The 16,390-nt window shown below is 36.5% G+C and overlaps 1 protein-coding gene across 3 annotated transcripts in view; it reads right to left on the minus strand.

The window, feature by feature from the left end:
- Window positions 1-16,390, minus strand: part of LOC116102828 (vitamin D 25-hydroxylase) — a 35,631-nt gene that overhangs the window by 8,126 nt on the left and 11,115 nt on the right. The window contains exons 2-5 of one of the 3 annotated variants that reach the window (XM_031387969.1): window positions 11,791-11,932; window positions 9,897-10,052; window positions 8,707-9,036; window positions 7,279-7,562 (exon numbers count right to left, since the gene is read on the minus strand). In XM_031387969.1, the coding sequence (XP_031243829.1) occupies window positions 7,387-7,562; window positions 8,707-9,036; window positions 9,897-10,052; window positions 11,791-11,932 (804 nt within the window). In that variant the 3' untranslated portion in view covers window positions 7,279-7,386. Of the gene's footprint in view, window positions 1-7,278; window positions 7,563-8,706; window positions 9,037-9,896; window positions 10,530-11,790; window positions 11,933-16,390 lie in introns of those variants that run through there. The other 2 variants (XM_031387967.1, XM_031387968.1) reach the window with 2 other exon arrangements.

Raw genomic sequence — 16,390 nt, forward strand, 5'->3', positions numbered from 1 at the left:
GTGTCCCCACCCCCCACCCTTACCCCATCAGACCTTTAAACTCCCTGGGGCCTCCAGTCTCTTGAGGGTTAGGTGCATCAGGGCTGATGAGATGGCTCAGCAGGTAAGAGTATTTAAACTAAATCTGAGGAAGTGACCCCTGATCCTAAGAACCCACAAAGTGGAAGGAGAGAACTCCCACAACTTGTCCACGCACACACATTAAATGTTAAAAAAGAAAGCCAGCCTGGGCTACAGTGTTACAGTGTGATACAATATCTCAATTTTTTTAAAGACATGGTCAGGAGTATATGCTACATGCTGCCTGAAGAATGAAATCATAATAATAATGAAAATGTTTTGATTTTAATAAGAATAATATAACCTCAGTTTGCAAAAAGTTTAATTGGTGTGATGGGAAACATGCCAGAATACCACAGATTAAAACATTTTGGGAATGAAACAAAGGTGGTGCTATGAGAGATCAAATAATATACTTTCCCATTATAGAACTATTCTAGGAGAAATGTTACTGTGTGTTTTACATATTTTAACAGATGGTACTGAAGTGGTGGTGGCTCATCTTTGAAAATATTCTCTTGCAGTTCTGTGGTCTTCATGGCAGTATAGTAAGAGACATGGCCCAGAACAGCCACCAGCTGCCTAAGAAGGTCTCTCCTCCATGAAGTACCTCCACTCAAGTAAAACCACATCCTTAGTTTTGCTACAGAAAAGAATTTCGGGTGACCCAGTATGAATCAGGGTTGGGGTTTGTTAAAGAGATTTTATAAGTAATTTAAGCATGGGGGGTTAATTGAAAGAGAGGCACCTAACTCAGGGAAAGATACCCAAGTGTGAGTAGGCTTCCTGCGGAAGACCCATCCTTGAGTGTCTTAGCAGTAGTCATAGATACGACTTTGATTGCTTTCACATTAGATCTCAAGTGTTAAGAAACATTTTCCTTCTCTGTTTGTGTGTGTGTGTTTTTTTAAACAAATGAGATTATAAGGTGGCACTGGAGATGCTTTGGATGGAATTATCATCTGATAAAATAAAAACAGGGCTTGCAAGGGTTACACAGAGTTTAAGATATGTCCTTTATTATAAATGGAATTTCTTGTGATATTCCCAGGAAAGTAATTTCATAGCTGAGAACTGAAAATGTCTTTTACATTTACACCTTAAGAATGTAAGCAAATGTCATTACTATTTGATTGAACCTTCTTATTTGAAAAGAAAAAAAAAACCTATATAGGCTCTGAAGAAGAGATGACTCAGCAATTAAGAGCTTGTTCTGCTCTTGGTGAAGACTTTAGTTCCCAATGCCAACACTGAACATCTCACAACTACCTATAACTCCAGTTCCAGGATTTCTGGTACCCTCTTCTGGCCTCTGGGGCACATAAACACATTCCCACATATTAAATTAAAAACAAAACAAAGCAAAAAATCCTTTAACAAAATTCAATATATACTAAAATTTCTCTCTGTTGGCAACTTTTGCAGTGAATGTTGTTTGGGAATTCTTTACTCTCCTGTGTAATAGGCTTCAACCAGACTGCGTGAGGAGCTCTTTTTCTTCCCATGTGTGTATGTATGTCCTTTTCCTGTGTCAAAACCGCTCAATCAACAACAACTATTTCTGGAGACCTGATAGCACCAGGGACAACCAAGTGAGATCCCTCCTCCCCAATAGCCTGCCTGCATACCCAATAGCCGTAAACTGCATCCTGGTCCCCCCTTTTTTCCATTTTCTGGCCCACAACTCTGCCTGCTTTCCCAGAGGCTACTTTGGTACCAGGGACCCAAAGGCACAGTAACCACCCAAAACTTCAGAGGCCACACAGGCCAAAAAACCTCAAAGGAGACACTCATCTGGGCCTGAAGATGCACTGGCCACCAGAATCTCAGGCCACTCAGGCTAGAAGACAGAAAACAGAAACCAGGGGGTTAGGGAGGGGCGGGTACATTAAAAAAAGAAATAAAACAAACCCAACACCCATCCAACAAAGATAAACTCAGAAATCTAAACCCATAATAACTACAAAACCTAGATGACTAAATGCCAGTGTAAGAATACGAGTCAGAGGAACATGGCATTACCAGAGCCTCGCTATCCTACTACAGCAAGCCCTGAATATCCCAACATACCTGAGGAGCACAATGACCTTAATTCTCATGAAGATGATAGACACCATTAAAGAGGAAATGAATAAATCCCTTAAAGAAATACAGGAAAATACAATCAAATATGTGAAGAAAGTGAACAAAACTTGAAGACCTGATAATGGAAATAGAAACAATAATGAAAACACAAACTAAACTGAGGGAAACCTAGAGATGAAAAATCTCGGTAAGAGAACAAATTACAAGTACAAGCATCACCAACAGAATACAAGAAATGGAATAAAATCTCAGGTGTAGAAGATATAATAGAAGAAACTGATAATTTGGTCATGGAAAAATGTTAAATCTAAAAAGGTTTTGAGACAAAACATGAAGGACATTTTGGATACTCTGAAGGAGCCAAACCTAAGAATAATATGAATAGAAGTAGAAGATTCTCAGCTCAAAGGCTCAGAAAATACTTTTAACAAAATCATAGAAGAAAATTTAAAGAGATGCCTATAAATACAAGAAGCTTGTAGAACATCAAATAGATTAGATCAAAAAGAAAAAAAAAAGAGAAAACCCTGCCAAACAATAATAGTAACACTAAATATACAGAACAAAGAATAGTAAAAGCTGCAAGGGGAAAAAGCCAAGTAACATATATAAATGCAGACCTATTAGAATTATACCCAACTTCTCAACAAAGACTCTAAGGGCCAGCAAGTCCTGGACAGATATATTGCAGTCTCTAAGAGATCACAAGATGACAGCCCTGACTACTATACTATTCACAGCAAAACTTTCAATCACCATAGAGGGAGAAAACAATTTATTTCATGATGAAACAATTTAAATTTAAATCCAGCCCTTCAGAAAATATTAGAAAGAAAACTCTAATCCTTAAATTGCAGCCAAGAAAACACAGAAAATAAATTTACACCAGCAAAACAAAAAGAAGGGAAATACACATATGTATATACCAACAACATTAAAAGTAGGAATTAATAATCATTGGTCATTAATATCTGAGCAACAATGAATCAACTTCCCAATAAAAAGACAGACTATCTGAAACTTAAAAATATTAGGTGTAAGTAAACCTATAAACCCTAAGAAAATAGAAGCAATCATTAAAAGTCTCCCAACCAACAAAGCCCAGGGCCAGATGGTTTTAGTTTAACAAAATTCTACCAGGCCTTCAAAGAAGAGTTCCCTTTAAATTGTTCCATAAAATAGGAACAGCATGAATACTACCAAATTCGTTTTATGAGGCCACAATCACCCTGATACTTAAACCACACAAAGACTCAAGAAAGAGATTTTCAGGCCATATGAACATTCAGACCTTATGAACATTGATGCAAAAATACTCAATAAAATACAAACCTAATGTAAGAACAATCAAAAACTTTATTCACTATGATTAAGTAGGCTTCAGACCAGAGATGCAGAGATGATTCAACATATGAAAACCCATCATTGTTAATCCTCTACATAAACAAAATGAAAGAACAACAGCAAAACCCTCATGAATATCTCATTAGATGCTATCAGATGCTTAAAAAGCCTTTGACGAAATCCAACACTCCTTCATGATAAACGTAGTCTTGGAGAGATCAGGGATATAAGGCCAATACTTAAACACAATAAAGGCAATATACAGCAAGTTGATAGCCAACATAAAATTCAACAGAGATAAATATAGAACAATTCAGTAAAATCAGGGATAAGAGAAGGCTGACCACTCTCTCTCTATCCAATATAGACCTTGAAGTTTTAGCTAGAACAATAAAACAACTAAAGGAGATCAAATGGATACAAACTGGAAAGAAAGAAGGCAAAGTATTGCTATTCAAAAATGATAGCATACATAAGTGACCCCAAAAATTCCACTAGCACACTCCTACAGCTGATAAATACCTGGATATAAACTTTCCCTCCCAAATACAATAACTTGGCTGGAAAAGAAAGTAGGGAAACAATACACTAGCCACAAATAACATAGAATATCTTGTAACTCTAACCAAGGAAGTGAAACACCTGTATGACAATAACTTCAAGTCTTTGAAGAAATCAGAAGATGGAAAGATCTCCCATGCTTATGGATCAGTATGATAACAGTAAAAGTGGCCATTCTACCAAAAACAATCTACAGATTCAACACAATTCTTATTAAAATTCCAAACCAAATTTTTACAGACCTTTAAAGAACAAAACTCAACTTCATGTGGAAAAACAAAAAAAACTCAGGATAACTAAATAACTCTGTACAATAAAACAACTTCTGGAATTATCACCATCCCTAATTTCCAGCTGTACTACAGTGCAATAGTGATAAAAAACTTCATTGCACTGGCATAAAAAAACATATTGATCAATGGAATCAAATTGAAGAAACAGAAGTAAATCCACACATCTATTGACACTTGATTTTTGACAAAGAAGCCAAAACTATATGCAATGCAAAACAAACAAGAAACCAAAGCACATCTTCAACAAATGGTGCTGGTCCAAATGGATGTATGTATGCACAAGAATGCAAATAGATTTATATCAATCACTCTGCACAAAACTCAAGTCCAAGTGGACCAAAGATCTCAACATAAAACCAGATACACTAAATCTGATAGAAGAGAAAATGGGAAATAGATTTGAATGCATTGGCACAGGAGAGCATTTCCTGAACAAAACATCAACAGTGCAGGTAAATTAAGATAAATAATTAATAAAAGGGAACTCATGAAACTGGAAAGCTTCTGCAAGGCAAAGACACAGCCAAAAGGACAGAATGGCAGCCTACAGAATGGGAAGAGTTTACTAACTCCACAACAGACAAAGGGCTGACATTCTGTGTGTGTGTGTGTGTGTGTGTGTATCTTAAGAAAGTAGACATTAACAAGCCAAATAACTCAACTAAAAAAAGGGGGTACAGATTTAAACAGAATTCTTGATAGAGGAATCTCTGAAGGCTGAGAAGTACATAAAGAAATGTTCAAAATCCTTAGTCATCAGGAAAATGCAAATCAAAACGACCCTGAGATTCCATCTTACACCTACCTGTGAGAATGGCTAAGAGCAAAAACTCAAGCGACAGTTCATGCTAGTGAGGATGTAGAGCAAGAACACTCTACTGCTGGTGGGGATGCAAACTTGTACATCCACTTTGGAAATAAATTTTACAGTTTCTCAGAAAACTGGGAATACCCAGCTATACCACTCCTGGGCATATACCCAAATATGCTCCACCATACCACAAGGACACTTAGTAAACTGTTCATAATAGTTTTACTTGTGATATTTGGAAACAACCTCAATATCTCTAAACTGAAGAATAGATAAAGAAACTGTGGTACATTTATACAATGGAGTATTACTAAGCTATTAAAAACAAGGACATCATTAAGTTTGCAGGCAAATGGATGGAATTAGAAAAAATCATCCTGAGTGAGGTAGCCCAGACCCAGAAGGACATACCTGGTATGTACTCAACTCATAAGTGGATATTAGCCATAAAGTAAAGGATAGCCATGCTACAAAACAAAGACCCAAGGAAACTTAAGTAATGAAGGCCCAAGGTGGGACCCTCACAGAGAATGGAAAATAGATTAGACATCAGAGGAGGGTGTAGGGAAAGAACTAGGCGAGAGGGGATGGAGATGGGATAGGAGGGGTAAGGTGAGGGGGAGGATGGAGGGAGAATGTACTGGGAGAGATAACTGGATGGGAGTGGAGGGAGTATCACTGAAACAAACAAACTTAGGACAATGGAAATTCCCAGGGACACAAAACCTTAGACATATTTTTTTCCTGCCTACAAGACATGCAGAGGTAAAGATGCAGCAGAATTTGAGGAAAAGGTCAACCAATGACTGGCCCAGCTTAAGACCCATGCCTAGAGAGGAAGCTCAGTCCTCACACTAATAATGATATCCTGCTATACTTGGATACAGGAGTCTAGCATAACTGTCATCAAAGAGGCTTCACCCAGCAACTTATGGAAACTGATGCAGACACCCACAGGACAACATTAAATGGAGCTTGGGGCATCCTGGAGCTGGAGGAAGGGTTGAAAGAGCCAGAAGGGTGAAGGACACCACAAGAAAACCTGCAGAATCAACTAACCTGGGCCAATAGCTGCTCATAAACTGAACTGTCAATGAGAGAGCCTGCATGGGATGGACCTACGCTGTCTGTACATATGTAACAGGTGTGCAGCTGGCTCTTCATGTGGGACTCTTAAAGTGGGACCAGATGCTTTGTCTGACTCCTAGGCCTTCTCTTTCCTGAGGAGAAGGGGAAGTGGAGTGGATGGGGAAGGGGTGAGGCTAGAGGGAGGGACTAGAAGGAGAGGAGAGAGAAGTTTTTATCAGGATGTAAATAAATAATTAAATCATGAAACATCTATGCTAGTCCAACCTTAATCTTTTCATATTACCTCTAAATTTCCATTTGTTTCTATGTTTTCTCAGGATTTTCTTTCCCTTGGAACTAGAAATATCTTAATACATCAGATGCCAAAAACTCCTAATTTGAACCACAGAACTAGGAAGATGAACTACATCTTTATCACTGAGTACAGTATCCAGTAGGTCAATTGAAATGGACTGCCCTTGGACCAATAAAACAAAATGTTTTTGTTTTTAATTCTGAGTACATAGCATTAATTTTTAAAGTATTTTTTCTTTTTATTGAAAATAGATTTTTTCTCACATAATCTTGATCGAAATTTCCTTCTACTCTTCCCTGTTCCTCTCCATCTCCCCTCCCATCCAATTCAGCCCCTTTGTGTGTCTCATTAGAAAACAAACAGACTTCTATGGGATAATAATAAAATATAACAAAGTAAAATTTAGAACAGTGAATTTTTTTTACCAGATAATGCAATTGTTTAAAGTTAAATCCATGTTCTTCTTACTTTTAAAAAAGACTATTTCTATTATTTTTAATTATGTGTATGTGTGGGGAATACACCTTACCATTAAGGGAGTTAATTAGGGAGTAAAGTTCCTTAGGATGGAGACAGATGAGAAGAACCTTATACTAAGCAAGAGCTTTGTTTAGAGCATCCATGGCCCTTCTTAGTATCTTCATAACACCTGCACCTTTGTACTGTTCAATACATTCTACAACAAGAATTCATGGAAGTTTGAAAAAATAGCATAATTAATGCTTGTTATTGCTCTAGTACTATTTTAGACAGTGTATCTGTGTTCACTTGGCTTTATAAAAGCGTAGCTTTGGCCCAAACACCATTATTGATTCAACAAGGTTATTCCCCAATACATTTGTGCACTTTCAGCGTCTTTCTGCACAGATGAGGTAGGCCTGGGGTTGTAATGTCATGCCCAACCTGGGCTTAAGGTTTGGAACTAGTTCATGTGGAAAATGCAAATGAAATTGCTGAAGCAATGATGTAAAAAACAAGAACATTTCCATCCGAGCCAGCTGTTCTCCAAGACAATGTCTTCTCCCTGAACAGAAAAGGCACATGTTTAAAGACCATTTACTAAAATTTATATCTAATATTTGGGTGACATTCAGGTAATTGGTAAATTAAAGTATGTTAGAAGATACTGTACTATGAGAGGAGTATCTCAAATCTCAAAGATTAGAAACTATCACTTCATTGAAGAGAAACAAATTCCTTTCCTTTTATCAGATCATGGACTTTAAAAATTTTTACTTCTGTCTCTGACTTCTCTGCATAATGCAGTAGAGTATATGACAGGCTATAGACGGTCTTTGAGGTATGACATTTTGTTTTTATTGATCCAAGGGAAGTCCATTTCAACTGACCTACTGGATACTTTACTCAGTGATAAAGATGTAGTTCATCTTCCAAGTTCTGTGATTCATGTTCTATTTCATAGCAGAAGTAGTATTTCCTAGTTGGAGATGACATAATAAACTAGAAGGCAAGAGAGCTAGATTCTAGCTTTACTTGGAGTTGTCTTGTCTTTCCTTTCTTTTCTATGTGTTTCAGTTTCTTGTACTTGTTCTTGAATTTTCTCTCTAGAAGTTTGAGAACAGTCTCTAAATTCACAAGCTAAAAAGTTTTGGAAGGAACTAGTCAGTTGCACCTTCTTAACAACTTTAGCTTTATTTAATTAACTGAGATATGTTTTGAATGCTGCTCGTCACTTTAATGAAACCATTCTCACACGCACACACACAAACATACACACACATTTAAGTGTTTTTTATGGAATTCCTGGGTATATGAATGAGTGGATCTTTGATTCTTGTGCCTTCTCTGGGCTCCTTTTCAACTCTGCTATTGTTTACTCAACTACGATGTGATAGGCTTTGTTTTATTATATTTTACTTTGTTATATTTTATTATTATTTCATAGAAGTCTGTTTGTTTTCTAATGAGAGACACAAAGGGGCTGAATTGGGATGGGAGGGGAGATGGAGAGGAACAGGGAAGAGTAGAAGGAAATTTCGACCAAGATATGTGAGAAAAATCCATTTTCAATAAAAAGAAAAAATACTAAAAATAATGCTATGTACTCAGAATTGTCTACTCTAGAACAGGTTGCTTCAAATTGAGATGCTATTAATAATGAATCAGTGTAACACTTTAAAATTATATGCTTGTAAATGTTTTCTTACCTAGAGAAAAAGGAATCAAAGCTTCCTTTTTAGTAAAATATCCATTGCTGTCCAGAAATCGCTCAGGATAGAACATATCTGGATCTTTCCAGTACTTTTCATCAAAGTGAACAGAATAAAGATTTGTAATGACTGTTGTGCCTTTAGGAATGGAATAGCCACGTACAACTACATCTTCAGAAGTTGCATGGAAAATCCCTAGTGGAACTATATTACAGAATCTTAAAACTTCATGTAAAACTGCTTCAGTATAAGGCATTTTGCATTTGTCTTCCCAAGAAGGTCTCCTGTTGTGGCCCATAATTAAATCAATCTCTTTATGAACTTGTCCTGTCAGAGAAACATGTTAAAGTTATTATGTAACTCATTAAATTATATGTAAATTTATTTCTCTTTGGGGTAAAACAAATGATAACCCATAATAAATCAATAGAATATGGGTTTATCTAGATCTGAATTTTTCATCATCTGGTACTTACATAAACTAATTAGACACTCCCTACACCTTAGTAATAACCAACACTCTAGGTAAGGTCAAAAAAGGGTTATGAATAAATGTATGATCATCCTAGAATCAGAGTAGCATTACTATCAGCAAGTAAAATAATGAAACATTAGACCTAAATAAGAGCAAACAGCATCTATATCTCAGCTTTGCAGCTTCCACATACTCAACCTGTTATTTTTATAAAATGTGAATATTAAGATCCATTTTAAAGTTATTTTTAAAGATACTCCCATTCTATAAAGATACTACCTTTCAGATGATTTTTCTTCCCTTCCTTCCTTCCTTCCTTCCTTCCTTCCTTCCTTCCTTCCTTCCTTCCTTCCTTCTTCCTTAAACTTGCATTAAAATATCAGATTTAAGCTGGGCGGTGATGGCACACGCCTTTAATCCCAGCACTTGGGAGGCAGAGGCAGGCGGATTTCTGAGTTCAAGGCCAGCCTGGTCTACAGAGTGAGTTCCAGGACAGCCAGAGCTCTACAGAGAAACCCTGTCTCAAAAAAATAAAAAACAAAACAAAACAAAACAAAAAAATATTAGATTTAAAAACTCTAATTATGAAATATTTCCCTTCGTGATTAGCATAGTTGGAGTTCCTAAAACTACTTTATATGTGGCCAAAGACTCTAGAGCACACATGAGCCTTATATCTAAGAAGAGACAATGAGGTCAAGAGTATCCTTACCTTGAATATTAGGATAAAGGGCCATGAAAAGAATTGCCCAGCGGAGCACATTGGTTGTAGTTTCAGTTCCAGCAATGATGAGTTCACCCACTGAAAAAATTAGATTCTCTTTGGAGAATGTAGATAAAGGATCATTTTGACCTTGATCCATCTCATCTAAATAGGCATCAACAAAATGGTGAGGTAAATGAGGCTTTCTATTGACTGCAGCTTTTTCAATTAGTCTAGAGAGGAAATCATAGACCACATCTGCATTTCTAAATAACCTTCGATGTTTTCCAAAAGGTAAGATGCCAATCCATGGAAATGCATTATAAAGGAAGACCGGAGCACTGGCAGCTAGTTCCACATTCTCACTAAATAACTCAATCATATGCTGAAAATCAGTATCTTCATAAGTGAATCGTTCTCCAAAAAGGATAAGGTTAGTTATATTTGAAACAGCATTTGTTATCAGTTGCTTGAGGTCAAAAGGTCTACCTTTGTAGGTTTCAATAGCATCAATTAAACACCAAGTTTCTTCTAAGATTTTAGATTCAAAAGATTTTTGGCCACTTCCAAAATAATGAAAGCTGTTAACAGCCAATCTTCTGTGATCAATCCATCCTCTGCCATATCTGGAATTGAGTAAGCCTAAAAGAAGCATATTAAAAATATTGTGTAATCCATACTTCTCTGTACTTAAAATGCTGTGGAGTAAAAAACAAAAAGGAAAAATTCAAAGATGGGTAGTCAGTGATATTACCCCTCAATTATCTAAGTATATGATTGGGTCCTAGCTGGCAGTACTCAAAAGCTGCAGGACATTAGATGAAGTGGGGTTCTATTCCTTAAAAAAGGACTGGCAGAAAAGACCTATAATTCTCATTCTCTTACCACAAAAAACTGTCCAGTCTTATGTAATCAAATACAGATGAACTATGCCTTCATAAATCTATTACTCAGCTTTTCTCTTAGACATGTTATAAAAGACAAATAGTCTTATGTCTTATGGTAAAATTTAATTTTGGATTAAATATATGTTCCCAAACCAGAAGTTGCTGTTTGAAAGAAAACAGATTTTTACAGTACAAATTTCCTTCTGTTAAAGGCATATGATACCCAACAATGCCAAAGTTAAGGGTTGCCTTGAATTGTCCAAGTAGTAGAAATATTCATGTAATTAAAAACATGAATTCAAATTTTGCTAATATTATTACCTGCCATTTAGATTATTTAAACAAGATACTAAGTTTTTCTTTGAAAGTAAGTGTGGAGGTCCATTAAAGAATTTAGAATACTATTACAGTTAAATAAAAAAATCAGAAGCCAGTTCTATCTGTCAGTCAACATTCTACTTTGAAATAGTTTATTGCTGCTTTCTCCTTGATTCGTCAACTTTCAGCATTTCTCCCTTGTTGAATATGTAGTCAAAAAAAAATCTGGTAATTATTAAGCCCTACAGAATGCCCACCCTTTGTATAAACTCTACAGCTTTCCATTTATACAGCATAGTGATGAGTAGTTAAGAAAGTCTGCTTTAGTTTCTGTAAGATTGTACATGCTAGTCAGTCACTGAGTACTCAAGATTGTCATCAAAAGGAAACTTCTGATTCACGGTGTGTGTGTGTGTGTGTGTGTGTGTGTGTGTGTGTGTGTGTGTGTATGTGTGTATACTCCTAAACTGTTTCAGTACATATCAAACACTAATTCTTGAAAAATTACTTATATTTCTTGGAACTGAATGGCAATAAAACTAGCATGCAATTGTCTAAAACACTATTGAATGCAGTCTGATGGCTCCTTAAATCCAGGTTTCACAAAGTACAAAACAATTATCTGTCTATACTAAGATCATTTAAAATAAGGATTGTGACCTAAAATAGTCTCACTAAATAGTTGAAAATAAACATACCTCCCATGTTTGTCATCTTCATGAATAAAGGAAGGCATGGTCTATCTGCAAAAATTTCACTTTGATGAACAAGGCATTCCTTTACTACATCATAGCCATTTAGAACCACAGTTGATATGCCTCCAAGATCTAAACTGAAAATCTTTGAGAAGAAAAACAACATTCAAATAGCAAAATGTACAGAGAAACCATGATAGAATCCACATGTGAGCCTATCCCTTCTAATATTTGCTACTTCTCTAAAAACATATGGATTTGCTACTTGACAATGTTACACAGCATGATTAGTTATAACACTCCATTCTTGGAATCATCTTATAAGGTATGATGAAAAGACATACCTTATAAGAACATAGGAGGCCTATATTCTACTTTAAGTTTGCCATTAAATAGCTTTAATGTGATAGACAAAATAAACTTTTTGGACTTTGGTACTGCCACAGAAAATATATTTGATTTAGATACTCTATTAGGATTCATCCCATCTCAAAATATTCACTACGTACAAATCTCATTTCACTTCCAAGACAAATTAATTACTAAATACTATCAGCTTCAGTGAGGGGAGAGGATTGAGAAATCCAACAGACAACTTAAAAATTTAAGCATATGTCAATTTGCCTTTCTAAATCTCAAGTTCGAAGGGAACCTAACTTTAGAGGTATGATATTCAGCATGTATACACAGGTAGATATCTTTTAGCCAAGGGAATAATAAAGTAGAACAATCCATCCTATACCTTACTGGAGTTGTTTGCCACATGTTCAAGTTTGATGGTTTGTTTTGTTTGTTTGTTTGTTTGTTTTTTGCTGTGATAAACACCATGACCAAAAACAACTTAGGGGAGAAAATGGTTTATTTCAGCTTATACTTCCAGATTACAGTCCATTAAGGTGAAAGTCAGGGCGGAAATGTGGAAATAGTAACCATGGAGGAACTCTGCTTATTGGCTCAATCTCAGGCTCTATCTCTTAGCTTTGTTATATAGGACACACACATATTCCAGATTTCTTGGATGAGTTTCTATTGCTGTGATAAAGCACCACAACCAAAACAACTTGGAGAGGAAAGTGTTTATTTCATGTTTCACTTCCATATCACAATACATCATTAAAGAAAATCAGAGCAGGAATGCCAGCAGGGAAGGATCTTATAGGCAGGAACTGATGCAGAGGTTATGGAGAACTGTTGCCTACTGGTTTGGTCTTCTTGGCTTGTTCTACCTGCATTCTTATAGCACCCAGGACCACCAGCCCCTGGCTGGCACTGCCCACAATGAGCTCAGTCCTTTCACATCAACCATCAATCAAGAAAATGTACCACAGGCTTGCCCACAGGCCAATTTGGTGGGGGCTTTTTCTCAATTGAGGTTCCCTCTTCCAAATGATTGTGTCAGCCTGACATAAAATTAAGCAGCACACTAGGGATTGTGCCCTAGCCACAGTGGACTGAGCCTTCCTATATTAATCCTCAATCAAGATGATCTCTTTTGATATTCTGGGATAAACTGATTGAGACAATTCTTCAATTGAGGTTCCCTTTTCCCAGGTGACTCTAGGTTGGGTCAAGTTAACAATAAAACTAATCAAGATACCATATGGTCACCTCAGGTTTACTTACAAAGTCACTCCTTTTGAACTGTATTTTAGCTAAGCTCCTGTAAGGCCTAATAGCCCATGAAAAGCCCCCCAAAATGGTTATCACTAACCTCTTAGGAATTGAGCTTCTTATAGATAAAATTCTGGGATGAGCCTTATCTTTGTTCAAACAGTTAAGGCAGATTTTGAAGGGGGAGTCTCTGGGAGGAGTTGGGGTACAAAAGGGAAACAAGAATGTGATTTAATTCTATTTACTTAAAATATGTTTTTAATGTTAACAAATTCAGATAAATTGAAATCATGTAACTTTTCTCATCATAATGCAATAAAACTTAAATAAAAAAACCCCAGAAAGTCTTAGCTGATAACAAAAGTTCTTCAGGAGTAGGTCAGCAAAAGCAATACATATCAAGAGGAAATACAATCAGTCCCACCAGACTCATTAGCACAAGGGTGGACCTTGGAATGGAGAAGTATGTACATTTGGAATCTTGGGGAAAGTGTAGATTTTATACAGTAGCATTAGTTCTCAGTAGCCCTGGAGGTGTTTTTAGCACAAAAGGAATTACTACCAGATAAGCAAATGAGAGATCTTTCACTTCTCAAAGTAGTACTACTGATGTTAAGGAAAAGTCTTTCCCCAGAAGTGCATCCAGTGAAATTTATAGGAAGTAGTACCAATGCAGGAAAAAACTAAATCAATCATTTTGCAAGAATGGTGCAGGACCTTGTTGTTGAAAAGTATGTTAGTACAGGATCCTTCCACAGGGAGCTAACACTGTGGCACAGCTCTCCGTTCCCAAATCTCACCCAGAGAGAGCTGGTCTCCCAGGAATTCCATCACTCCTAAGTTCACAGGCTCCCGGGAGAGACAGGCTCTAGTCAGAGACAGCAAGACCAACTAACACCAGAGATAACCAGATGGCAAGAGGTAAGAACAAGAAGCTAAAGAAGCCAAGGCTACCTAGCATCATCAGAACCCAGTTCTCCCACTACAGCAAGTCCTGGATACCCTAACACACTAGAAAAGCAAGATTCAGATTTAAAATTACATCTCATGATGATAGAGGACTTTAAGAAGATAAATAACTCCCTTAAAGAAATACAGGAGAACACAGGAAAACAAGTAGAAGCCCTTAAAGAGGAAACATAAAAATGCCTTAAAGATTTACAGGAAAACACAAACAAATAGGTGAAGGAATTGAACAAAACCATCCAGGATCTAAAAGTGGAAATAGAAACAACAAAGAAATCAAAAAAGGAGACAACACTGGAGACAGAAAACCTAGAAAAGAGATCAAGAGTCATAGATGCAAGCATCACCAATAGAATACAAGAGATAGAAAAGAGAACCTCAGGGGCAGAAGATACTATAGAAAACATTGACACAACAGTCAAAGAAAATGCAAAATGCAAAGTGCTCCTAACCCAAAACATCCAGGAAATCCAGGACACAATGAGAAAATCAAACCTAATGATAATGGGTATAGACAAGAACAAAGATTCCCAACTTAAAGGGCCAATAAATATCTTCAACAAATTTACAGACGACAACACCAAATACACAGAACAAAGGAAGAATATTAAAAGTAGTAAGGGAAAAAGGTCAAGTAACATATAAAGGCAGACCTATCAGAATTACACCAGACTTCTCACCAGAGGCTCTAAAAGCTAGAAGATCCTGGGCAGATGTCATACAGACCCTACAAGAACACAAATGTCAACCTAGGCTACTATACCCAACAAATCTCTCAATTGCCATAGATAGAGAAACCAAGATATTCCATGACAAAATCAAATTTACACAATATCTTTCCACAAATCAGCTCTACAAAGGATAATAAATGGAAAACTCCAACAGAAGGAGGGAAACTACACCCTACAAAGAGCAAGAAAATCTTTTCTCAACAAACCCAAAAGAAGAGAACCACACAAACATAATTCTACCTCTAATAACAAAAATAACAGGAAGCAATAATCAGTATTCCTTAATATCTCTTAACATCAATGGACTCAATTCCCCAATAAAAAAACAGACTAAGAGACTAGGTATGAAAACAGGACCCAGCATTTTACTGCATAAAGGAAATGCACCTCAGTAATAAAGACAGATACTACTTCAGAGTAAAAGGCTAGAAAAAAAAATTTCCAAGCAAATGGTCCTAAGAAACAAGCTGGAATAGCCATTCTAATATTGAATAAAATTGACTTTCAACCAAAAGTTATCAAAAAAAGATAAGGAAGGACACTTCATACTCATCACAGGAAAAATACCAAGATGAACTCTCAATTCTGAACATCTATGCTCCAACTGCAAAGGCATCCACACTCATAAAAGAAACTTCACTAAAGCTCAAAGCACACATTTCACTTCACACAATAATAGTGGGAGACTTCAACACCTCACTCTCCGAAATGGACAGATCATGGAAACAGAAACTAAACAGAGACACAGTGAAACTAACAGAAGTTATGAACCAAATAGATTTAATAGATATTTATAGAACATTTCATCCTAAAACAAAAGAATATACATCTACTCAGCACCTCATGGTACCTTCTCCAAAACTGACCATATTGTTGGTAACAAGATGGGCATCAACAGATACAATACAACTGAAATAATCCCATGCATCCTATCAGATCACCACAGACTAAAGCTGGTCTTCAATAACAACAAAAACAAGAGAAAGCCCACATACACATGGAAGCTGAACAACACTCTACTCAATGATAACTTGGTCAAGGAAGAAATAATGAAAGAAATTAAAGACTTTTTAGAATTTAATGAAAATGAAGGCACAACATACCCAAACTTAAGGAACACAATGAAAGCAGTGGGAAGAGGAAAATTCATAGCTCTGAGTGCCTCCAAGAAGAAACTGGAGAGAGCTTACACTAGCAGCTTGACAGTACACCTGAAAGATATAGAACAAAAGAAGCAAATACACCCAAAAGGAGTAGATGACGGCAGGAAATAATCAAACTCAGGGCTGAAATCA

The sequence above is a fragment of the Mastomys coucha genome, unplaced genomic scaffold (assembly GCF_008632895.1).
Source record: "Mastomys coucha isolate ucsf_1 unplaced genomic scaffold, UCSF_Mcou_1 pScaffold21, whole genome shotgun sequence".
In the NCBI taxonomy this organism is placed as follows: Eukaryota; Metazoa; Chordata; class Mammalia; order Rodentia; family Muridae; genus Mastomys; species Mastomys coucha.